Source organism: Astatotilapia calliptera, chromosome 11 (genome assembly GCF_900246225.1).
Source record: "Astatotilapia calliptera chromosome 11, fAstCal1.2, whole genome shotgun sequence".
NCBI classification, from domain to species: domain Eukaryota; kingdom Metazoa; phylum Chordata; class Actinopteri; order Cichliformes; family Cichlidae; genus Astatotilapia; species Astatotilapia calliptera.
The window spans coordinates 18,295,902-18,322,528 of NC_039312.1; the positions used below are offsets into that span (position 1 = coordinate 18,295,902).

Genomic DNA, 26,627 nt, shown 5'->3' on the forward strand with positions numbered 1-26,627 from the left:
AGTTTAACTCAACATTTAATCCCAGAGATTTCTTAATATAAGAAAAAGAAGTGCACTTTCAACAGTTCAACGTCTCAGTTTGACTTTTTTCCCCCTTCTTTCTCTTTTTAATGAACCTATCTGGTCCAGCAGTTGTAACAAGCAGTCTTTCTACATGAAGGACAGAAATTTCTATAGTAGATAGTGAAAAATCAGAACTTTTTATATCATTTAGTTGTTTATTTATTAATTAATTAGTTTGGTGTAATATGAATGGCCAAGGGGAGATCTTTATCAGTAGGAAAAGCTGTAAAACTTATGAAAATACAATTAAAAGTGAGGAACTTAAACCCTTTTCCACATTTTGGAATTTTCCAAGCTGTCCAGAGAGCTGGATTAGAGTCTTTGGCAGACTGAATCCAGTCCCCGGGCCTTATCTTTGACATCCTTGGTTTAAATGGTTTAAATTTAAAATAAAAAAAGTGTTTTTCCTCTTTCTGTCCACACTTGCAGCAGTTACAAGGATAAATAAACAGACGTTCCCTGCAATAATATAAATGAACTATATAACGTTTATTAAAATATATAAAAGACAAAATACATATATGCATAATTATACCCATGATGAAATATGCATATAGAGTATAATAATTATACAGTAAAATGTGTTTACATATATATATATTTTTTATACATATACCAAGATATTTTTGCATTAAAACTGGCAGTGGTGATTTCATATCCCCCCTCCCCCCCAAAAAGGAAACCCCCTCGGTCCACAGCAGGCCTCCGAGAGGAAATAACCCTCTGAAAAGCTTGAGAGCAGCAGCACCTTTACACCTGAGATCCATGTTTTGGAAAGGTCTCGCACAGAACAATACAACAATTCTGACAAATAGCTTCCATGAAGTATAATCAACAGCTTCAGGAAAGGAGGGCTGTTACATCAAAAGTCATCCTCTTTTATACTGGTACCTTCCCGGCAGAAAATCTACAAATAACACTCACAGTGTGGCACACGATATCATCCTTGTGGTGCAGCATTATCTGTCACCAAGCCACATGCTCCCCTGGTACATCGAATCTCGGGATTTAACTGTTTAGCTTTCAGGAAGGAAATTAAAAGATCCTGGGCAGAAGAGTGAGACCCTCCCATGGGATGACATTTAGTCCTTGTGACTGGTGTGGTTGGCTGTGGTTGGTCCTGTACAGTTTCAGCCACTGCACGCTGAAAGCGGTCATGTCTGGTGGTAATGGTGGTAGTGGTGATGGTGGTGGTGTTCGTGATGATGGTGGTGCTCATGGCGCTGGACCACAGGAACCACAAAGCCAGGGCTTCCAGGAGGGACAGACACCTGCTCTCTCTCCAGGCCTGGCAGTACAGAGGGCACTGGGGGTGGCTGCTGGGGGTGGGACTGACTTGGCAGAGGGGTTTTGGATGGGGATAGCGCCTCACGGCCTTTGGCCCTCAGGCGTTTACTGTGGCTGTATTGCAAAGGATGCTGGTGGTGGCCGGAGCTTTGGGCTTGGTGTGGCAAGTGGTAGACATCCTGACCTCCATGAGCTGCTGCGCTGCCGCTGTGGAGCACCGTCTGCAGAGGAGGGTGGTGGCCATGACATTTAGTGGCTTTACCACTTCCGCTTCCCCCATTGTTGCCTCCGCTACCCTTGGAGGTTCCTTTAGGGGACTTGACGAACTGTGCACCTTTGCTTCGAGACTCGGTAGGATTGTAGCTATCACTGATGACCTGTGAGCGGCGCTGGTGCGCAACTTGGACTTCTGGTTCCTGGGAGCGCGAGCGGCTCTGGGAGCTGCGAGCATGAGCCTCCTGTGGAGGAAAGACAGGGGTGGTTCCTGACAGACAGGGCGGAGACAGAAATTAGTGTAGAACAGCTAAATTAAAGCTCCTGTAAATAAAATTACAATTTTATTTCTCTTCCCTCAACTTGCAAACGAGAAGGCTGCACGAAAACAGAACAGAAAAGACATTTACCTTCAAATCTGGAGGTGTAGTTCTCTATACCAGCCAGGTCAAGGTAGTGATTCCTCCTCTCTGTGTTCTCATCCACACAGTAATGTTGACCCTCAGTGGCTGGTGGCTCATTACTCTGCCCTCTACTGTTGTAAATAAGCATGTGGGTGCGTTAAGAAATAAATAGCTAACTCTCAAGTCGAGTCAACACAGTGTACACAGGAAAGGTTTTAAAACAAGTGCTGACCTGATGTAGGACGATAGCCTCTTGTCGGCTGAACGACCCTCCTCTTGGTGACAGCGCTCTGATGAGGGAGAGATCAATAGTTCAGACAAGGGAAAACTATCTTTCCCATAGATTTGCCATATCTGTAAGCTGCTATGTATAAATCATAAGCCAGGCGCTGTAAGTTTTTGTATGGTTACACGTGAAACACTGGCCACATTTGTTGCTTCTGTTGCAGAAAATAATTCTAATAATGATAATCGTAATGATATAATTAAGAGTATTGTTACAACGATAATCTAAGTTATAATGCTGGTGCCATCTACCTGCCCCCGTTTCTCTTCTGTGGCTTCTGGGCTCTGGAGTGACAGTCAGTTTGACACGCAGAGTCTTGCTCTTGTTATGACAGGACTGATTCACAGAGGCATCCACCACATCATAGATGGTGTGCATCAAACTCGACATGTCCTACAGTGACAGATAAAACACTTTTAATACAGTTTCTAGTGCTGTCGTCTGACAGAATAACGTGTAAAAGGACAGACTATGAATAGTAAGAAGACACATGACACATGTAGAAGGCTCAGACAAGCACAACACAAAGGTAACATGATGCGAAGTAGCAGTGATCTCAACTCTGAATCTCAAAACACGTATAAGGTGCTTGGAATTTATAAAATATGAAACCAAAACAAAGTACCAGCACTCGCGGATGAACATGTTTATTGATATAAAATTAGTTGCCAATAAATGAATAAATATATTTAGAGGTATGCTCATCAGTAAGTGTCGCTATGTTGTCACATACCTCTTTAGTAACTTTTCCACTGTTGTCAAAGTCATAAAGAGTGAAGATCCACTCCTGGCGGTTGTCATCCTCCACAGAAACATCACACTCCAAATCCTGAGAATACAAACATTTAAATTTTTAGCAGTTGGTTGGCTTTAATCTCCATGTTTTTACCAATCCTAAGCACAGTAAGAGCACTGCATGCTCACTACTGCATGTCTGCAGTGTGCCAAAGAGAAAACACAGCAGCATTAATCACTGTGGTCAGTAAGTCCTTCAACTTTCTACAGATGAGTCAAAAATAAGTGTGGCCACCTTTCGGAGTTACCACTTTTTCTTAACCAACTTGAAGTCAGAAGTATCAGGTAACATGTTCATGAATGGAAAAATAAACATCTGGAGAATAGAGCCTGCAGCAGTGGAGATGGAGAGCTGACACAGTGTGAATGAGCACGTGCATTTACAAGAGATGAGACCTCAGGGAGAGACAAAGCTCTTTATGGTTTCATGAAATAACCTCGGCTCACGTAACCAGTGGTGATCACCAAAGGGCAAATCCAAGCAGTTCTTTAAAACATGCAGGTCTAAACATTACAATATATTTATTGGTCCCTAAATTCAATCAGGATATGGTCTGGAGTGGTGTAAACCTACAGACAGATCTTCTGCCCACATAGAGAAGGCATGCTGCGGCAGCTTGAGCAGAGGCTACCGATCATCCATTTACTGCCTGCAGTAGATGTTTAAATAGCTTTTGGATCTTAGCATATGGCTTTTTATTTCTAACCGGGGGAAAAAAAAGTGTCATATGAGGCAACACTGACTCAGTGTTATACGCACTCGTTTAAAATGGTGTCTGAAGCTGTACGTGGCTTAGGCTGGAACGCCACAGTCCTGCTCTCATTAAACCCAATGTCAGTCAAAGTTATCCCAGTTATGTCCGTACACTAACCCACTCCTGCGCACATACTTTGTGATAAACATCTGAACTGTTGTGTATTTGTAAACGTAATCACATTACGTGGTTGAAGTGTGGTAAGTACGGTGGTCTTGAGAGGTCAAGCGGACTGCAACTTAGGAAAACACCAGCAAATGCTGCAAAAGCACACAAAACACAACACGGGTTTTTCTGGGGACACAATAATGTGACGGGCCAGCTGGAGAAGTCACAGAAACCGAAATATTCAAAGGCTTGCAGAGGATTCATCGATGTTGTGTGGGAGAAAAAGATGCAAAGTATTATGTGTTTTAATCACATGATTCATATAATACTATAGATACATGCTTGCTGTTAGCCTTTACTGTTAGCTTGGCGCTTCTCCTGCAGTTATGTCATGTTATTGTGTCCCCAGAAATAATTGTGCTTACATTCAGGCTGATACGCTTCTTCCCCGAAGCTTTGGTTGCGTCTCTAAGTGTCTCCCTCTCGCCTTCTTCTGAGTGCAGGTACTGCAGGTAGCTTTCACAGCCCTCAGCCTTCTCTGGAGGCAGAACCACTGTTAACACAAGAGGACACATTTCAGTTAGACACAAACACACTGATTTAATTTCATTTCAAACATCCTCTTTAATCGGGAACCCTCACAAGCCTTTATTCTTTTTGTCTGGCTACAAGGTGTCTAAGCACGACTGCTTTTTCATTCCAAGGAAAATAGTGTTTCTTTTATGCTATGCATTTGCCTTAACCTACGAAATGAAGCCAAAGATCTGCGCTCTAATTGATGGCTGTTAACTGTTCCAGATGTAATTAAGGAAAGCTTTTAAGATCTGCACGTGATACAAGGCTTATTCTTACTAGTTTTATTACAGACGTTTATTTTGTAGTGGTGCTGTGCTTAGTCCACGTAGCTTGGTATGCTTTAATCAAAGCCATTAAAACCCAGCTCACTGCACGTTTTGCAAAAAATCACATCCAAAGAAATCTTGTGGAAAACTTGTAGTTTGACCACAAGCCAAATCAATTGAAGCACATCCTTCTCCACTTACCCTCTAGGGGACAGTGTTGATCTGTGAACTGTCCTTCCTTCAGCTCACCATTTGGAAACTCCTGTGACAAGGAAACAAATTAGAAGAGAGAGAGAGGGAGAGGAGGAGGACGAAGAGGAGGAGGGAGAGAGAGATGTAAGTGAATCTACAGTTCAGACCACAGACACAGAGAAACAAACAGTTCCAGCTAAAGCATTTCCTACTCAGATGAACGGGAGAGGGCTGGAGGCTCCAGCGCAGCCAAACACTTTGAACATCTGCACGCTTATTGTGTTTCACTGTCTGGGACACAGCAGGCCCAGCCACAGCCAAGCTTTCAAGATTCCTTCAAGCCCTTCAAACAGATCCCTCACATCCATCAAAAAAAGACAAAAAACCTCACCATGATGCACTTCATCATCTGAGCTCTCTCTCAGCCAACCTGTTTATTCTCATCCTGCTTGACGCGACACCCACCGAGAAGCATTTGATGGCAGCTCTGAGTCTGTCGTATTTCTCACTTGCGACTCGGCTCAGAGACGTTTGGTTTATGTAAAACAAACTTCACAGTGAGGTCTCAGCAACAGTTATTTTGAATGGAGAATAATTACCAGATGGAAATTTCCGTGCAGATAGGATGGGACTGATTAAATGCACAACTCTATAGCCATAAAACAAAAGCAGGGGAAAGGAGGGGGTGAAAAATATCCTGCATTAAACAGAACCACAATGCATTCATAAGCATTCTATATATGTTCAGGCACACTGAGGCAAAGGCAGCAGGGTCTCCATGCACACACACACACACACACACACACACACACACACACACACACACACACACACACACACACACACACACACACACACAGCTAATCTTTAATTGCAATTGGATTGTGGAAACAATGAAAATTAAGTGCAGCACAGGCCCTAAACCACAAGTATTTAAACAACAAATGATTCATCTTATTTACGTCATTCTCAGTACTCTAAGCTGCTCCACACACACTTTGAAATAAAATCACACCAGATTGAATCAAGGAGGCCCACTGAAATGAGTCAAATAAAAAACAGATAGATGCTAGAAAACAAAAGAACTCCATGTACCTTCAGCTCAACTGAGGCTCGAGCGGGAGTCTGAACATCTGCATGCGTTTAGGTGAATGAGCCCCCCCACCCTTTCCTCTCCCTTCCCCTTCCCCTTTCTGAGAGTAATCACAGCACCAGGGCCTGTGGTTCTATTTAACAATCTCCAAGCCTATGATTATTCCTCACTTCAGAGCATGATACCTCCAGCCTGTAATCTGGTGCTGACCTTCACCGCTAAAGGGGGAGCCCATTGAGTCTCAGGGTCAAGGCTTGGATACCCCTTGCAAATTGGCCACAGGAGACACTGAGAAAAAACAGCAAAAAGAATAGGAGTCGAGCCTTGGGGTGGGGGAAGAAAGGGAGGCAGGAGGTGAGGAGAAAGAAAGAAAGAAAGAAAGAAAGAAAGAAAGAAAGAAAGAAAGAAAGAAAGAAAGAAAGAAAGAAAGAAAGAAAGAGGAAAGCGGGCGCAAAGGAGAAGAGAGGAGGAAGGTGAACAAGAGAGACAAAGATAAGAGAAGCGAGAAAGCAGATAAGTGTCGAGGTAAAGGAGGAAGTAGTTTGGGAGATAGTGCCTATCTGTTGCTTACTCCAGTATCTGGGAGCTCTGGGGGAGGGACGGAGGTGGGTTTTTAGAGGCTCTGGAAGGCTTCTTTGAGAGGTGGAGACAACTGATACAATCCCTGGGCACCAAACAAGAAGGGCTCTTTAATCATCAAAAGCGCACACTGGAAACAAAGCGTATATGTATCCATAGACAAAAAAACAAAGCAGTTTCCATCTTTTGTGGTTTCTGCAGCCAAGTTGTTGTTTCCTCTCTGCACTGGATGCTTTTATCTCTCCTCTCTGTGCTCAGTCCCATAATGAAGGCCAGTATGTAAGGAAGAGGGAGTTCACACAGAGACACTGTTCTGCAGCTCAGGGGAAAATCAAAGACAACCACCGATTCCTCCCATCCTCATCCCCATGAGGGTACGAAGCAAGGTATGAGCACCTCCAAATGATTCAGCCTTAAATCCAATGAAACTAAATTAATCAACCAGCTGGTCTTTAATTAAAAATCACATATTGGGACGCATCTCGCTGAGTGCAAAATGAGGGAACCAGCAGGGCTTGTGTTGAGCACATGGCTCCCCCGACTACCACCACCACCATGTTCATTACATCTATGGGGGGAGCTAATGAGAGAGCAGGCTGGGGCCGACCGCAGTCTGCAGTTTAACGTCCAAACACATGGCATCTCTATCCCCATCGCCCACAGTGTCGGGCTCGAATCTGCCCACCACATGTGTAATTAACTGCTTTCTGGCATCTAGCAGCTCTCATTCTTTCACTATCAGATCACAAACTGCTCTGCGGCCTGCGGAAATCTGTTAGCATTTTGGAGCAAAGTGTTCCTCATTTTTCTACCAGTGGTGTACACCTGAAATCCTTGAAGTGTGTCGCATTGGGTATGGAGGAAAAAAAATACTAAAAAAAGCCAAGGCTGCATGTGCAGAACAGGCACTTCAACAGGAATGACAGGGAAATGATAAGGTATCAGATCTCAGTTTTCTTTAAAAAATGCATTGGAAAAAAAGCAGCGACAGTGTTCCATGTAAACAGATTCTGTCTCCCAGACACCTTGACATAAGAGACAGAAAGAAAGGTGTGTGATGTTTGTTCCTGTTTAATGCAGCAGTTCTGCCAAGCTTCCCTAAAGCCTCAGCCTACTGCCAGACTTTTATGTGGGATAGGGTAACCAGGGGATGCTTTCATAGCTCCCTACCAGGTGACATCAGACATCCCCCAGCAGCCCCTCTCTCTCACTCCCTCTCTCTCTCTTGCAGCCTGCCTACCACCCATCCTCCCACTGGAAAACAGTGCACATCTTTGTTCTCACATCACTCCCTCTAGCTCACCCCCTAAATATAAGTGCACACACTTCTTTTAGTCAATTCTTTAAACCATATGATGCACAACTGCTTTTGAAAACTGTGTCTTAAAAAACACGAGGCTAACATGATTTTTTTTTACTCAGTTCCTCTCTCCTCTGGGTATTCTACATGGAAACTCGATCTGATGTCTGCATGTGTATCCAAGTATAAACATATGGAAAAATACAAAACATGATACAGTCTGTTTCCTCGTGTATTTTTGAAGTTGTGTGGTTTTCTGAAATCCTCCAGATTGCTTTTTTTTTTTTTTTTTTTTAAATATGAAAATATAATTGGAATAAAAGTTCTCTATGACATTCACAGTTTGTGGAAACACAAAGTCACCTCGAACTGACACAGAAAGGCTTCATAGCCATCAGCCAGCCAACATTCCTGCTATTAATTGGAGATGACTGCTGGGTTCTCTGCTAATGAAAATGTGGACCGAGTAGAATCAACATAAAGACGGGAGCACCAGCTTGTAAACAAAGTGGATTTTCTTATGCATACCGGAGGATGAAACTAGAGGAGTGTGGGGCCATTGAGAAATAAAAGCCCTCCATTCCTGAAGAAACCAACCTGGCCTTGACTCAAAACCAGATGTGAGCGGTTTTACTGAAGAGAGGCAGAGTAAAAAGTGTGGGGGGGGGGGGGGGGGGGTGTTCCTACAATAACGGGAGTTAAAAGACAAAAGATCAGTTGCACAACTCCCTGCCTCGCAGGACAGTAAAAGAAAAATAAGTGTGTTACTTTTTTGATGGCTGGAACAAAAGGGTCATTTTCTTTTTTGTTTATCTGACCTCTGGTTTTAATCAAAGTCAGTGACATTATGCTGCTCACAGTCAACAGAAGCATTTTACCACAGTTAGCATTGTTTATACTAATTTCAGCCTGCACGATAATTATCTTCAGGACCGCAGTATTTTTGCGTGCTATCATAAACGAGCCAAAAACAACTGTTTGTTCTAAGTTTGAAATGAAAACACCATCTCATCAAGTTTCAGTTACCAGACGGCTAAAATTTGCCTTTGTCTACTAATTATCTATCAGCGTGCCCTGACACGTCTTTCTCTGGATGGAAATGAGATCAGAGCAGAATGCCATCCTGTCATCTGGACTAGCCCGGGCACAGATATGGCAGTTTCATGGTAGCGGGATGCTCTCCGAGGTCAAACAGGAGGCAGAACCTCTCCCTTGGCACAACATGAATCGCTGGGGCGAAGCCTCGTCTGTCCTACTATAACAACAGCTGTGGTGAGAGATGAGCATGCTTGCATGTCTATGTAACAGCAACATGTAAACCACTGAAAGTCACCCACTCCCCTTCAATCAGGATATACTATCTCTTAAACTCTCCCCTCCTCACCCCACCGCTGATCTTTCTCTCGCTTTGATTGTGACCTGGTGGATGGCATAAACAAAGATTAGCATCATTGGCTGGCCACCCTGCATCTGTCACCAGCGCTGTAATCAGCTTGCTTTCATTAAAGTGAGCTTTGATAGGAGACTGATGTAATGGAGTGCCCTTCTCTCAGCTGTCACACAGGCAGCTACTGTAGGGACTTGGAAACCATGTGCTTCATACCAGTGACTCGATCAGTCTTACAGATCTGGGTTAGGCGAATGTACTAAATAGTATTCATAGTAGATCACGACACTGTTCATGTAATTGATCAGAGAAAACATAATGTGGCGCACACATTCTCACTGCAACCTCAGAGCAGAACTCTGCATTACAACACTGACAGACTCTGCATTGCCATCTTCTTCTTTTAACAGCCACAAGTAATGCTGCTTCGTAGTTTTGTGAGTAAAGACTTAAATATTTTGTGTCTAAAGTCTGGGCCAAGGGTAAAGTCTTTACCCCCGTTTGGACTGTTAAATAATTAGGAGACTCATTCATTTAAACCAAGCAGAACATTAAGTTTGTACCATAATGCTTTCCCAAAGATTTAAGGAGTCTTCAGGAATAGTTCTACAGCTTCTTGAAGGACATTTAATCCTCATCATTGGATGTTGGCTGTCTTTTCTTCTGTCCTCAGTCAAAATGATCCCACACTGTTTCAGAAATGTTGAGGTGCAGGCTTTGGGGAGGCCAATCCATGACTGATAGTGTTATATTGTGTGTTTTTTATCCAGGTATGCTCTTACTGGACTGGCAACATATTTGACATAATCATCTTGAAAAATGAAGCTGTTTCCCAATCAAATGTTTTTTAGATGTTACTGTATGGTGAATCAAAATCTGATGATACTTTTATATATTCATAAGTTACACTTTAACACCACTCATCGAAATACAGTCAAAAACCATGCCAGAGCCTTCACCGTGTTTTACAGATGGCTGTAGACACTCACTGTTGTATGACTGACTGAACCACAAATTTTACATTTGGAGTCATCTCTCCATAACACCCATTGTTCTTGTGCGATTCGGCATATCTTAGCCTCTTCTCCCCGTTTCCCCTTCTTAAGGGGCTTCTTGACACCCACCCTTCTACTGAGACCATTTCTGATGAGGCTTCAGTGAGCAGTAGGTGGATAAACTGAAGGGCATCTCACAGGTCCCATGCCAGGTTTTTTTTTTTTTCAATTGTTAAATGACATGACTTTCAAACATTGTTAATCTGCTATAGTTAGCTTTTGGGTCTTATACTTGTTTGTCCTCTACCTTTCCAAGTTCCTAAAACATTTTGAAGACACGCTACACACCATGCAGAGGTATGCCAAGTTTTCAGCTAATAGTTCATGCAAATCACCTTATGTCTGTGTCTGCCTATCTTATGTCTTCCGAGCTTTTTTATTTTGGGCTTTTTTCTTTTGTAGATTAAATTAAGGAATTCAGAATAAATTTTATGTTTCTAGAACATGCTGCTAGTAGGCAAGTCCCTAAAAATTCAATTTAAAACTGGTTCTTTGCTAAGCCTATGTGTAGACGCAACACTGGTTCATCCCTTGAGATAGGTGCCTTTTTCATAAAAACAAATTCATAAATATTTCTCTCAAAATACTCAGGTACAAGGACTAGACCAAAAAGAAGTAAAAACACAAAAACAAAAACAGACAATTTAAAGCCAGAAAAATTTTGAAAGATCTTCAGAAAGAATGCAGAACTATTGCTCAAGACAACTTTAAAAATGACAAGAAAGTCCAGTGCCTTAAAAGCAAAGTGGAAAGAAATAAGGGGTGGCTCAAGACTTTTGCACATTGCTGTAATTAAGACTTTTGTTGTTTGTTGAGGACAGATATTCAAACCAGCTTCGCCTACTGTGTTAAACATATGAAATCCAGGGCTGGAGCACTCTTCATGACCAATTAATCGTGCTTCTTGTTAAAAATTTTCCCTGACCTTAAGATGATCCAGTTCTCATATTAAAGTGGGGAGATTTTTAATAAAACAATCAAAAGAATCATTCATCTTTTACCTTGCAGCACCAGATATTAAGAACACACATAAACTAGACAGAGAACACACAGCAAGCAATATTTTGAGCATATACGCACAGCCTGACAAACAAGAAAACAAGAAGGAAGCGAGTTCACAAGGCACCGGCATATCAAAGTCAGCGTAGGACTCAAACAGGATGTTCCTGTGTTTCTGGCCTCCATGTGAAATTCTGTAAGCTCCTGCACAGGCCCCTGGCTCTTAAGCTCGGCCAATGGGGAGCTCGTCCAGGCCGATAAAGCTGAGAGGATTTGTTCCACATTCCACAGGCCCTTTAAAAAAACACAGAGGATCTCAGAATGCCAGGTTGTGGGTGAGGCAACTGGGACGCCAATACCATTATGGTCCAAAGGTAGCTACTCCATGCAAGTGTCCAGCTGAGCTTGAAACCAGCTGCAATGATCTCATGTAGCCAGGGGTTTAGTACATCAGCAATTCAGACTGGTTGTCTGTCAGTTACAGTGAACAAGTGAGCATGTCTCCGTCTTGTCTGCTTCTAGTGGGCAATAAAAACACCTCAACACAATCACTCTCATCTGTAAGAGTGCTTTTTGTGTACTCTACACTGTGTCAGGTTTCCAGCTGTCTGTCTAGCAGTGAGATGTCAGTTGTAATAGCTCTCACCTGTGAGATAACCACCGACACACTGTTTTCGCTGCTCATTTTGCTAAGCTGCAAGAGATTTGAGTCATAGCATTGAAAACCAGACCCAGCAGTGCATAGGGGCGAGGCTCTGCGGCTGGAGGCTGGTGGAGCTACAGGCGTTACAATGCTCCTGTGGGTGACTGAGAAATGTAAACAAATCATGTTGGGTAAGGACAGCTGCACACCAGTGGGTAAGAGCAGCAACACTGCTTTACATGTAGCATGTCTCTCAACCTGTTTCGTCTGACGCACTCCCTCATCTGTATCAGTCAAGCTCAAGTGCATCTTCATCACCACCCGTCAGCTCTCAAAAATGATCTCATGGATTACAAAATAAGTGTTACGTGGATACTCTTATAGAATGTAGTGTTTATAGGTATTTGAACAATGTTTTTAATCCAACAGTTTTAATCACGTATTTTAACTATTTATTAATTAGTAATGCTCAGTGCTTTTACCGTTTAGACCATCGCCTTTTTATGTTTAACGTTTGACTGCTATTGCAACTGTTTTTCTGTTCATTCATCTCTACTTTTATTCAGCCGTGCATTTGTCTGTCAGCTATTTATCACTGATTATCTACAGATTGGTTACAGAGACTGTAATAGGAAGATGGCCATAGATGGGACTCCGGTAACATGTTGGTTTAGTCCACGAATTGCAAAAAACTGTTATGCAGGGAGAAAATTAGTTATACAAAACTAGCCTACATTGAATCAGCTCTGGGTTAGGTTGCTAGATCAGAAATTTGCTGGACACAGGAATGAAGACTTCTAACACTTACCATAATATGGTCCAGTATGGAATATATTATGGACCATGGTGTTCCATAGACTGCATGGTATGTACTTAGCACAGTATGTACTATGACAGAAACTGCAGCACAAATGTGATTAACTGAATTAAAAATGCTTCAAAAGGGACCAACACCACAAACACAGTCAAGAGGTCCAGTTTACTAAGTTGAATTAGGAGGGGAAGGTCTAGCAGACATATAGTAGCCTAACTGGTACCCGCTTGACACTCAAAGTCACTTAAAAGTGGGCAATAAAAAAACCTCGGGCACCTGTAGTTTTTGGCACTACACCATTCGAGTTCTGTGCAGATTTGCTGACTATTTTTCAGTCAATCTCAAATACAGCAGCCAGTGACAAAAGATGTTGTGGCTCTCCTGCTGTTATTATAAAAGCTTGTGGTGTGGTAGATGAGCCGTCTGCTGGTTTCCTGTATAGGTCTTCCAACCAAACAGAAGCTGGTTAAAGGTCAAAACCAAAAATTTCCAGTCCAGCAGTTACTTATTCCGATGTCTTTCAATGTAACTTACAAAGAAAAGTACCGATGGATATGAGTAACTACAAAAAGAAGAGCTTATGGAGTCGTGACCAGTCGATTCTTAACACATCATTTTGGAAGGCGTATTAGGCAAACAGAGACGAAGGTCTGTTGTAGTGTATTATCAGTGCATCAAAACTCCAGGGAGATTCCGGCTTGCAGGTAAGAGACAGACAGAATCCTGAGCAAAACGCAACAAATGAGGGAAGAAGAAGGCGGAGCCTCTAAAAACCCATCTGCTATAATCTAACCTAACTACTCTACAGACACGTTTGCCAAACCTCAGGTTCTAGGCGACACCACTTATTTGCATAATTGGTACTGTGCTCTTTACTGTGAGATATTTAAGGCTTGAGGCCCTCCTGTTCTCTGCAAAAACGTCCTGGCTTTGCAGACTGTGGTACACTTTTTGACACTAAATACAGTATCTTAATCTGACATGCTGACAAAAGTAGCAGCAGCTTATTCATAGTGGATGCACCCCTTTTATCTCCTTTCTCTCTTTGCAGTTGTGTAACTCCCCCTGACTGTCCTGTACCGCTGTCTCCTCCAGCCAGCAGCGATTGCCAGTCTCAAAGACCACAAGAATTCTTGACACTGCAAGAACAGGCTTAAATCCAAGCTGTGAAGTTCCTCACAGGCCTGGAACTGGACAGGGGGTCATCCCAGGGTCAAAACCAAATGTTTTCCTGAGGATTCCTAAAAATACACTCCTGCTGGGCACAGGAAGCAGAGGAGACTCCATGATCTTGAGATGATGTGAAGGAAGCCCGGCTATGTGAAATGGACAATTGCCAGTAAGTCACTGGCTGTGATGCTATGGCACGTGAGACGCAACCTCTTTTGAAAAAGAAGTAGAAAGTTGCAAGCTGAAGAGGAACAGATGAGATACTGAAAAGAGAAAGTAGCACATGGGCTAATTACTGATGCACCAAAATCATGCAAAGCTCATTCATATTTCTGTTGAATTATTCTCAAAGAAAATAATTGGTCAAAAAAAGAAAAAAAAGGATATTAGGGTATGCATGTGATGAATTGCTCTTGAAATCATAGCTACAAGACAAGAATATTAAAGCCTCGTGGTGCAAACCATGAATTATAATTTTTACTTGCAACACATCACAGAAATATGCCAAGTGCAGATTCTTAGACCACCATCAGCGAGACTTAACATCTGCACGTCTTCTTTTTGGACTCAGGCTGCCATGTGTGCACTTTAGTGACCTGACAGACTAGCTGTGTTTCTGAAACACTGTTCCCCAGTGTGAAATTCTGAAACGTAATTCATCCATGGCGCAAGCAGAGATCAAAAAGCTATGGTGCAGAGGGCAGCTTAGCTCAGCTCCACCTCCATCTCCAGCTTAGCTTTTTTTGCTGCAGAGTGCACGAAAACTGGTGCTTTCATGGCCGTAATATTAGAAGGTCTACAGGGCCGCGGAGGAGCCTGCACTTAGCTTAGTGTTAGCTTCCTTGTGTATTCTTATCTTATCTCCGATATAAAGCTACAAGCCCGATGGAGTCTTGCTCTCTATCATGCAGCAAGTCCGAAGGCAGTCCACTTGAAGCACTAAGTGTGACACTTAAAAGTCTGATAAAAGTTCTTTAAAGGGGATTTATGCTTCAAAAAGCAGAAGGGTGCTGATGTGCAATAACACCTTAAAAGCTATGAGATAATGAGGCGCTACCAGGATAGAGCAGCTCTAAAAGCCTTGCAAGCATGTGACAGTGGGGGTAAAAGTTCAGGTGTTCTGATACACTGGCATTTTTTGAAATGATAGGATCAGTTGGGCCCCTATCAGCATGAAGAATTAAGTGCTGGTTATAAAGAAAGATCCTGCGGAGCAACTGCACGTGATATTTCTGATGTTTTCATGCATTTCAAAGTCTCCTGTTGAGATTCTTTTGCAACATAACTCACTATATTTGGGCTTTTTTGAGGAACACATTTTCTCATCACATTCTGCTACACTTGTAAGCTCTTCTGTAAAACTGTAAGACACAAAAGGCAATGAGCGGCAATATCGTGAAATGATATCAAGATTTAAGAAAGTGTGTTTTCTTTTAGATCTGCCTCCTTTGAGCAGATTGTGTCTCTGAAAAGCTCTCAGTGAGGAGGGGCAGGCGTCTCATGGAGAACTGCTGTTTATTTGAAATGAACCTTTAGGTAAACATGTTACATGGCACACAGGGCTCAGGTCAGCTTTTGAAGTGGACGGGCTCAGGAAAAAATGGGTGGGGGAAGAAAAGAAGGCTGCCTTCAGAGGAAATAAGAACAGAGGCCTCTTTCAGCAGCATTTCATCCTCTCCCACCTGTTCTGTCACATATAGGAGCACAAAAGGTGTGTGGGTATATAACCAATGCATATTGTGAGAACTGCTGAGCTCTCATTTCTTCTGAACACATGAGCAGAATCATCCTGCAGTTTTTTGTTTTCATGTTTTGTTTTGGGTTTTTTTCCCAAAATTAAATTACCACCAATGACAAAAATAACCACTTCCTTTAAATGGGGACTCACTGAGGGTTTTGATGACGGGAGCAGGTTTGGGTAACAAAAGCACGTTTGCAGCCATCCCCCATCGGAGAGGAATGCGTTGTGCAAAAGGAGGGCCAGGCCTGTGCTGTCTGCAGAGCCTGGATCCAAGCTTTGAAGCTGCTAGTGTGTTTCAACAGCTAACCACTTTCAGATGGGGCTGTGGCATTTTATGAGCTGAGTAATAGCGATACCTACACATGTGCAGGGTTGGGGTCCCAAAGAGGGGAAGGCTCAGCTCAGAGAGAGAGGAAGACTCCTCGGGGGTCTGGGTTAGGCTGTGTTTGAAAAAAAAAGAATAAGGATTTGGTAATTCCTATGTACAAATTGAAGACAGGAAGGTGGATAGTTATCTGTTAATCAGTGAGAACAGTTCTGCTATAAATTCCACCTTCTTCAAGTTACCTTGAAATTTGAATGAACGTGAAACAAAATCGTGGTACTACCCAACGTAGCATGTGTAACACTGAGCATGATGCATTACTACAGTGCTTGATCTATGCATAAAGAATAAGCTCACCAGCATACTCTTGGTCTTTTTTGGTTTTTTTGGATGGTTACAGGAAGCCAGGGTATGTGGCGTGTGTGGTGTTTCACTCTGAAGCCTCAAACCCAGCAGGGTGTCAGGTTCATGAATGCGGTGCAAGGATGAAGTTTCGACACATTAAGCTGCGACCCTGAAGGATGTTTATACAAGAGCAACACAGAAATTGAAGGTAACAAGAGACAAAAGGAGGCATACACTGCATCGCATCATGAAAGGTGTTAATCAGCCCAAAACTATTCAGCTATACTTTGTATAAATGCCCCCCCCCCCTTTTTTTTATGCATTGATATTCCCACAACTCTGTATCTTGTGATGCCCATTTTAGTTCCCTCTATGATTATCTAACATAGAAGTCATCTCTACATTTGATATGTATGTATTAGGACAATTTTCGACTGGCTGAATTTAATACATAACACACTTCTTTCCTAAAGAGTAATCTCCTGTCTTCTTTAAGCAAACAACCAAAACCTCAGACTTCCTTTGTGTCTTAAAACCTCAAACAAAACTAAATGTTGAAGAGTAGCAGATCTGGAGTGTCCTTTGTTAAGTTAAACACATATTCAGGAGCTTCTCACATCCTCCCCAAACGTATCTTGTGCACTATATTTAGCTAAATATGTAATTATAACAATGCAATCAATTAACAATGACAGAATACAATAACACTATGGGCAACCATAACTGAAAAAATATAATATTCCCCTGGTTGCTTTAAGGCTTGCGAAATGAAGTCCACTTGGAAAAGAACAGGGGTTTATGTGGAAACATACCTTACACACTAAAATGTAATAACCTTTGAGTCTCCCGGTGTTTTACTTGGCTTGGAGAGCACTAGATCAAACACACACTTGGATCCAGAAGCCTTTGCCAAAAATGTCAGCGCTAAGCACTGGATTCCAGCTTCAGGTATTTTCTTTCCCCTGGCAGGGATCGGGGGTAAAGACACCCACCAGCATTAACCCTCACCAGGGCTGCCCCAAACAGACACCAGCACACTACCCATGATGTAGTGGAGGCGAGGTCTCCCTGCTGTCATCGGTGACCATGCATTTCTAGCTCATTGAGTGTGAAGGAAAAACCTGTGCTTCTTTCAGAAAGGTGAGATATTACTGTAATCCATTTGTGTAAATCTCTCATTAATATAATGAAGAGAAAGCACTGATGGTGTGGCTGAGATTTCACTAACCACAACAGTGCTTCTGTCCAAAAGTGTGAAGATAAACAGTCCAATAATGAAGAAAACGAAATGATTGTAACTTCTTTTGTCTTATTTTTGATGCCATCAAATATAACCAGTGGGTAAAGCTGTGTGTGAAGCCTGCTTACAACTATTTATTACGTACTTATGGAAGCTGATTTAGGTATTTTGATTACACTATTTGAAAGGTTTGCTCTTACTCATTCAGTATGACTGTTTCTTAGCAACAAGAGTGGAAAAAAGAACATATACAATAGCTGAATAGCTTAATTATCACAACATGGTGACTTACCAGACAAACATGAGTATTTCATGTGAATATTATTTAATTATTTATGTTGAACTACATTCAAGTTGTTAGGTTAAGAAAAATCGCAAATATTTGTGGATGGCTTTTTTTTTTTTGCCTTTTTCCGGTCTTCTTCACGCCCAACTGATCGCAGATCCTTGTGCCTGATTCTGCTGGAGGTATCTTCCTGTTAAAAGGGAGTTTTTTCTTCCCACTGTTGTCAAGTGCTTGTACACAAGGGGTCATCTAATTGTTGGGGTTTTCTCTGTATTATTGTTAGGTCTCTACCTTACAAAATGAAGCACCTTTAGCCGACTGTTTTTTGACAGTCTTAGACAGCTTAACACATAGTGAGAGGCTTCTATTCTATGTTCACATTAGTGTAACATCAACTTAAGTGAGGTTATATTCACTTCACCTGCCTCTCCTCAGCAGACAGGGGAAGTTTGTTTTGCCAGCACACAGACAAAGCAGAGTGGAAAAGACTTGACTCAGCTTGGTTTTCTGGATTGACTGTTAGATGGCAGTACCCAGTACCAGGTACCTTTTTAGTAGCTACTTGTCCAGGGTTCCAACTGAGCCGAGTCGAGCTGAATATGCAACATCAACAGACTGCACGCCACTGTGTGACTCACTGGATGAGTCATAAGAGTGACTCCTTCACAAGAATCAAACCTGTCATTTTTGAAACCCGACGACGAGGGAAACGGCTGCACACAAACCAGCACTGTGGTCCAGCAACAAGGTGCAGACATTTAGCATTGGTTTAGCAGCATGCATGCTTGATATCGTCCATTGTTGTGTCGTGCTTGTGTCGCATAAAAAGTATGTCAAGGGACTTTTGGGCTGTGTGTGTGTGCGATAATGACCTCACCCACATTGAAGTGGTACTCAGTTCTAATGGAAACCGAATAGAGCTGAGTTGAATAGCTGTTTGTGGAAAAGAGGCAAAAGGAAACCATGTTCCCTGAGTTCCCTGAGTAAACTCCTGTAATTAGCACAGTTGACCTAAGCAGTAGACCCAGCCATCCATCCATGCTCAACATGGATGATGCTATTTGTATGTTTTAACTTCACTCTTCTCCACAGCCGGCTGAGGGTCTAACAACAGTACAAGCAAGAGTAACCCACAGACCGGTCGTACCACATGTCTTTGACACTGCCCCCATCTGACAGCAGACGCTCTCTGCGGGCAGAAAGGCAGACTATAGCTGCTCACAGATTTCCAAACCACAACCACCACCAAACCACGATTTTCCCCATCATACAGTGTTGTGGTGTGGGAGGTCACAGCAGGGTCTATAGGATGATTTTGTTGTCTTGCAGGGGATTTATAATTCCATGTTAAATGTACTCTGTAGGTACGTCGTAACCTTTGATTCCTCCTATGCGTTTCCAGCTACTTCTGGAGAGACTCGCTAAAGAAGCCATACACAAAGAAGTGGTTAGGCTCTATCCATGAACTTGCTGCAGCAATGCAATAAAACAGGCATTGCGCTATATTGCCAGTGATGGATGAATGACTGTACCTTGCAAGGAGCAAAACAAATCCTGCTTTTCCTTGCGACTTTACTACTGGAAAGCAGTCAACTTGGAGTGATGTCACCCGACTTCCAAAGTAAAGGGAACGCAGCATAAGTGCTGGCAACATCGGACGCTTGGTGTGGCTACCTCGTAGGCTCTACACAGATTCACCATAGAAGTATAACTCAGGTGTTAAACCCTAATGTTGTAATCTACACCATAACCTTGCGTGCACTTCCCTCGAAATTTATCCACATGTCACACTGACAGCCTGCACAGGTGTAAATACTGGTAATGACATTGGCCACTTGCATAGTCTATATATATTCAACAGAGAAGTATACATGAAGCAGCAGGGAGGGATTCAGGCTACTTTTTTTTTTTTCTGTTTTAAGACTTTACGTTAAGCAGGCTGAATGCTGAATATAAATTTATTGTTCGAACAAGATTGGTCATGGATGTGCAGTAGATAAAGAGCTTGAATTCTAATAATGCAGAACCTGTATTAATACATAGTTAAATGTGGCTTGGAGACTTAAGTGTTTTGAATGGTCAGCAAGACTAGAAAAGCTCTTTATAAATGTTAGTCATGTCCATAGAGAGACGAGAGTTTGATTTATCGTCGCAATAAAATCTACACAAATATTCCTTCAAGATTAAGGAGTTTTTTGTGACTCCAAATCTGTTTAGTAAAATGCGTTTTTAAAACAACCGACAGGAAGGATCTATAGGGGCCCATAGCTCATTTTTAGTCCCAGTATCCCCTAATAAGATTAATTTGGCTCTGGTTTGTGCTGACAGCGTGTAAATCAGTATGTAGCGTGTGTTTCTTTTTTCTTTTGATGGCAATAAAGAGTTATTTTCATGAGCATTGGCCACAAGAGAATTACAGTAAAAGAGAGCAAACAAGTACTTCAGACAAGTATCGTCAGAATAATAAACATTCAATTTGCTAACAGTGTTGTAATGTCTTTCTCCATTAGACTCAGGCCACGCATGCCACTCTGTAGCCTTTTATTCACTCACAAATATACAGACACACAGGCAAAGCCACGTGGGGGTGCACACCTATGCGCTCAGATATGAAAGAAAGTCTAAAACAAGCACGTCGCACTTGTGAGAAGGGTCAGAGCCAAGCAGGTGATGATGTTTACACTGACAGAGGAGTGAATGTTCTGAGCAAATGGCAATCAGTGTAGGAAAAACCAAGAGAGTAGCTTGATTTACACGTTGAACACTTTTACAAGTTAATGTGGGAAGCAAGCTAAGATAAGATCAATGGTCCACTTCTGTCTCCCTAAAGAAAGCAGTGAAGAAGGCAGATGAGGCTCTCAATTACCCCCCTTCCCCCACTACCTTTAAAACAATCAAATATCTCCCTTAAGAAAAAACAACACCCGTAAACTCTATTCCTCCTCCTTGTACTCTTTTCCTCTTCCCTCCCTGCCCCCCTTCCCACCACAGCCCCTCTCCCTGCTCCAGGATTTTTGCTGTACAAACCAGGAACAGATGTCTGCTGAGGCCGTGCTGAAAGACCCCGCTGTTCTGGATGCCAGCCACATGCTTTTCATTCAGAGATGAAGGCTCACAGCTCGCCTTCTTGTGAAGCCAATTTTTTTTAAAAGAAAAAGAAAAAGAAAGAAAAAAAAAAAGACGGGGTGGAAAAAACACAAACTAACTGCCTTCAAGTCTCTTCAAAAGCACAAATACAAGCACACCTTTTTTGTCTCCTCTCCACCATGTATTGTTCCCTGCTTGTGCCTCATTCTAGGATGTTTTCCTCTTCATTCGTGGACTTAGATGACGGAAAAGCAAAAGATAAAAAAGTCATGAGATGCTGCTGACAAAAATATTTCTTGAAAGAAGTCGAGGACTTCAGGAGCTGCACACACAAATGTATCCAGTATACTCACAGCCGAAGCAAAAGTGATCGCCCTTTTAAAAACTTGCCCCCGTGTGCTGAAAAATAAAGTGTTATTTAGTGTCATAGTCTTAAGATTACACAGATATCCCGGCCTCGGATCCAAATCAAATACTGCTAACTCAAAATTAACGTGGCGACTAGAAGATATACCCAAATGCCCAGCGGCAAAACTGCCCAAAGAAAACATCCATTTTGAGCAGGATCACCAAATGAGTATGTTATATAAGGGGAAAGTCTTATTCACGAATTCCGAATTGAATGTTAAAAAAACATTAGCTTACAATTAGTTTAGTGAGCTGCTTGGGAACTACGCTCTTAAACCTAATTTATTGTTGAGGGGTGAGCTCTATGTAACTCTTTGTAAGTCAAAATAAATTTGTGTCTTGCAGCTTTTGGCACATCGTTACATCCAGCTAATTCCTGACTCTTTTTCTTTTTTTTAACTTCAAGTGTGATATTATTAACCTTTCAAAGTGGCATAATAAAGCTCTTTGTTGTGGAGTTTAAGATGTTGACACACTCCTTCTTTGGAGGCCGCAGATATGGGAAGTTTTGAGACAAAAGGTGGTGTTGAAAAGCTGAATTAGCCTGTCAATATTTGGGCATTCAAACATGAGTGTTTGAAGCTCCAACGTGAAGCACAGTGTGTGTGTGAGAGAGAAACTGTGGATGTGTTGGTGTTCCTGGAAGCTTCACAGAGCTTGGAGGTAGCTTACATATTTAACAAGCGCAGATTAGGGTAATTTATTATGTAGTGGGGTGGGTAACTTTTCCACTAGGTTGATCTCACATGTAATGATTAAACATCACACGAGGTGCTTCAAAAGAGAAAACTCATCGTGAACACCTGCACAGAAGTGTCAGTATCTTGACTGTAGGATGAGCAAAGTCATTGCGCTGAATCGCTCTCTCTTTGTCCCCTAATGCCGCACTTCAAGGAGACTATAGGATTACACTGAAGAAACGGTACAGCTGCAATCATGAATCATGGTTTGCAGTGATATCAATATTTAAACAGGTCTTTAAATTTAAATTGATTTGATTTGATTTGATTTGATTTGATTGATTTAAATCCTTTGATCCTTTATCTCTTCCTGGAGCACAGCGATGCATTCGCACTTTGCCGGAGTTAAAAAAAAAATAAAAAAAAATAAAATCCTGCTTTATTGAAGAAATTCAGACTTACACAGACTGACGATGGGAACATGCATGTTATGGGGTTTTTGGTTTGTTTGTTTTTTTCTTTCTGGTAGCACACTATCCCCCAGCCCATCCCCCAGGACGGGGAAAAGGGGAGGTGGGATAGAGGAGTGAGGGTTCGGAGCCTTCGCTGATATCAGAGCCCTTTTATAACTCCCAGTTCTGTGCTTTGAAGTCGCAGCCAGACAACTCAGGAATTCTACTCCCCCGTTTGACAATGAGGAGGGGGATGGTCAGAGCTCTGCCGTGTGTTTAGCCAATCTTCTCCTATATGAAATCATAAGGAATTTTGAACTGTCTCTGCAGCTCATCAGCCAGTACCGTGTGACGAAACCTCTATCTGGCATGAGGGTCATGTGCAAAAACACTGAGCTGAGGGGAAAAAAACGGGTCTGCAATGAATCTAAAAAAAAACTCCCAACAACTTCTAAACACATTAAATCATTATTGCTGTTTTTCTGTTTGCTCGGACCTGTTTAATCCAAACTCCAGACATCTAAGAAGCCATAATCCAATAATTACAACTGGAAATGTGACAGAGTAATCCGATCCCAGCGAAGAATTAATTAGCAGAATGTGGGATCAAACAGGGAAATGGTGTGAGCGTCTGATAGCAGAGATAAATTTTATCGTTGAGGAAGCTCTGTCTTGTAGGTGGGGAAATTATAAAGCATTAAAAGGGTCTCCAGGGACATTTCATATCTTTACAGGAAAGTTGGTTTAGGCCCATTTTTTAGCAGCATGAATGGAGCTTCCACTTAATATGAGCAGGCAGTTGCATGCTCTATCTGGAATACAATACTGAGGTGAAACTCAATATATGATCTAGTATAATTTTCATACCTGACTGTGGTTTATTTAGTAGTTTATATTCTGTATTCTTCAGTTCACTTTTTTTTTTAGATTTATAAGCATACATGTTTATTTAGTTTTACAATTACATCTACAACATACAGAAAAATATAAACTATCCAGTACTAATAAGTAACAAAAAATTCTACTATGCAAATTGATTCTTTTAGTCACTTTCTGACATAAAATAACCACTACCAGATTACATTTTACCACAAAGACCCATCGAGACCATTATATGCAATGACTGTGCTTGAATCTATCCACCTTCTCAGTCCACATGGAGGTAGTTTCAAAGAAAGCATGAAAAGCAAAGGGTTTGCTAGTTACATGCTAATAGCCATCCAGTTTTGTGGTGTGATTGAGCCACTAATACAACCAGCTAATAGCACAAATAAATCAGGGGTATGACTTTGATAGAAGTGAGGGAGGGAGCCACCTACTAATAAGTGCCAAGCTTATGCCTTTGGTGGTTTTCCTTCAGGGGAGTGGGAACTCAGCCTCCTCTGAAGCCGAGTAAAGTTCTCTTTAATTTGCCTTGAGTGGGTGGTTTATAGCCCTGATATAATCCATAACTCTTCCACTATTACAGCCACCTACCTCACAGATTGTCTGTGCCGCTGTGTGAACTTCTTGCAGTTTCTGTCTGAGAGCCTGAGACTCATAGTACCCCTCAAAAAGGTACGCTAATTGAAGTGATGTAATGTTATGCCACAGAGGGCTGCCCACTGGGAGCCGCGCTAGAATAGGAGGCACTGAAGAAAAAGACACAACCCGAGTCACAATGCCAGCAGCCACAAGAGCAAACTTTATATCCCTCAGTCTGAGAAATGACTGACTACCTTTCCAACCAGCCTGTGTGTGTGTGTGTGTGTGTGTGTGTGTGTGTGTGTGTGTGTGTGTGTGTGTGTGTGTGTGTGTGTGTGTGTGTGTGTGTGTGTGTGTGTGTGTGTGTGTTTGGGTCTGAGTTGCTTTGCCAAGCCGCTTCACTCATGGCTGTCATAACCCATCCAGCAATGTTGGCAAGGGAATAACCGCTGCAGTGTTGTGCCAGAGCCAGACATGACAGAAAGAACAACAACCTACAACTCTGCGAAGACATCAGCATGTCTTCACACATGCCTGTGAATACAGTTTGCCTCCACTTAAGTCAAGAAGTTCTTAGATCAGCTTTCAGGGGAAAAAGAAATGTAACAGCTCTGAAGTGCCTCACAGACTCATCCCATCAGCAAATTCAAGCACACACAAAAACACCTGGCATGCTTTCGCCCCTCCACAATAATGCATTTTGTGTAAACTGTCAAACATATATAATGTGCACGCAATCCACATCCTAAAATTTGAATCAATAGAAGATCAGTTTAGTTTTGAAGAAAGTAAGAAAATAATTAATAAGTGTAGTATTACCTGCATGTTCTTCAGCTTTTGATCCGCCGCGCTGTACCTCTCACATTCCTCCATCCCTCTCCGGAGGAAGGCGTTCACCACAAAACTGTCTCCTGAGACGCGGAGAATACACAGCGATTAGCAGGTACAAATCTCAGGCTAGTCCTGCGGTTTATTAGACCGTTACCATTTACAAACCATTACGCAAAAATGATGTGCGTTTATCCTCACCTTCAGGGTTCTCTCTGCGCTTGCACGCTACGGATCACGACGCACGAGGATGTAAAAGAGACACTAGTTAGTTTTTTTTAGGCTACAATATTCAAATTGTGTCATTTCGCTTTATTTTTTATTTATTTATTTATATATGTATTTTTGCTGTCTTACCGTGTTTTGACTGAAGTTTGCCCATTCTTTAAATCCCTCTTCCCTGGATCAGTAAATGTACTCCGAAATCCGCCACTTCTTACTCTACATGATCACATTGTTTTTAGTTTAGAAAGAAGAAAAGTCCAACTTCATCCAAAGGTGCGCACATATATCGCGCTATCATTGAAGCGTCGCTTGTCAGCGATGAGATGATCTGATAAAAATCGCTAAAATGATCTGTAAGCGGCTCAGGGTGCGCTCGCAGTCTGGCTTCCAGCTTTACTCCCGTTCAACTGATGTGAAACTGCTTGAACGCAACAGAAACGGCAGAGCGGGGCGTCAAGCTTGCAGAAGAAGAGAGGGACACTTCTGGTGCAGGCTTTTACAAAATAAAACACACCATTGGTGCAAGTTGAACTCGGTTTGAAATAGATTTGATCTACCATGTATACACGTATGCGTGATAAGGTTTTTAAAATGGAAATGTTGCCTACTCTGATATTAGATAGGCTGGTGGTATTTCTTTTAATTGATTGGTGTTAGTTTATTGTTTTTTGTTGGTTATCATTTATAATGATTATTTACAAGAGTTGAGTATTCTTATTTCTTATAGGCATAATAAAATGAAATTATCTCCAATACCCACCACCATTATCCTGGTCAAGTCACCCGGAACCCGCTCCCTAATTCAGACAAAACAGCTCTACAGATCACACCAAATCTCAGTGTGTGTCCAAACGTTTTGTTTTTGTTTTTTAATTTAAGACAGTATGCTATGATGTTTTTATTGGAAATGCTATTTATTCCACCACTGAATACAAAAAACTTGTGAGTTATTTCAAAATGTCATCTTGATAATGGAAAGTTTAAAGTTGCTTTCGAAGAAACACGTTCCATACACTTTGTATTTTGTATAATTTCTCCTTTCGATAGTTTTTCATTTTTCCTATGTTCTCTTAGTACAGCTGTAACACACCTTTACCTCTACTTTGAAAAGTCAATTCCTTTTCCGGTTGCAGGTTATGTCTCTCTTGACTGTTAAACAATTATTGGCAGTTCATGAGCAGTTGAAAGCTGAACCATGTCCTCTGTTGGTGTCAGCTTCCTTTTGACTCCATTCATGTTTTATCCCTAATTCATTTCTTGTAGGTTCATATTTATGGCAAATACTTTTCATTATTCTGTCATTTGTAGTTCTGTTTACACCAGAGGTCAGTTAATAACTGAATAAAAAAAGTGAATTATCTCCAAATAGCCTTGTGGTTATAAAACCTTGAAGAAAATTGTTGTAGCACAATTATTGCTGGACTATTTTACTACTTGCAGATGCTCTGGATTAGTGTCGTGAATGATTGAGGATCAATGTTAGGTGGCATATATAGTTTGTTTGGTTTGTGGGAATACGGATAGGCTTCCTATTGTCGTTTCCAGTATTTGTTTTTCATAT

The 26,627-nt window shown here is 41.8% G+C and overlaps 1 protein-coding gene across 2 annotated transcripts; it reads right to left on the bottom strand.

Moving 5' to 3' along the window:
• Window positions 1–626: 626 nt before the first annotated feature.
• Window positions 627–25,460, bottom strand: nkd2b (NKD inhibitor of WNT signaling pathway 2b). 2 transcript variants are annotated; one of them, XM_026185209.1, is made up of 10 exons: window positions 25,199–25,460; window positions 25,043–25,069; window positions 24,833–24,924; window positions 4,955–5,015; window positions 4,337–4,464; window positions 2,987–3,082; window positions 2,505–2,646; window positions 2,200–2,257; window positions 1,974–2,095; window positions 627–1,834 (listed from the first exon to the last, which is right to left on the bottom strand). In XM_026185209.1, exons 1-10 carry the CDS (start codon window positions 25,221–25,223, stop codon window positions 1,218–1,220), a joined length of 1,368 nt encoding a protein of 455 aa, XP_026040994.1. In that variant the 5' UTR covers window positions 25,224–25,460; the 3' UTR covers window positions 627–1,217. The 2 variants fall into 2 exon arrangements, with proteins under 2 accessions (XP_026040994.1, XP_026040993.1); XM_026185208.1 differs by having other exon boundaries at window positions 628–1,834; window positions 1,974–2,098.
• Window positions 25,461–26,627: the final 1,167 nt, after the last annotated feature.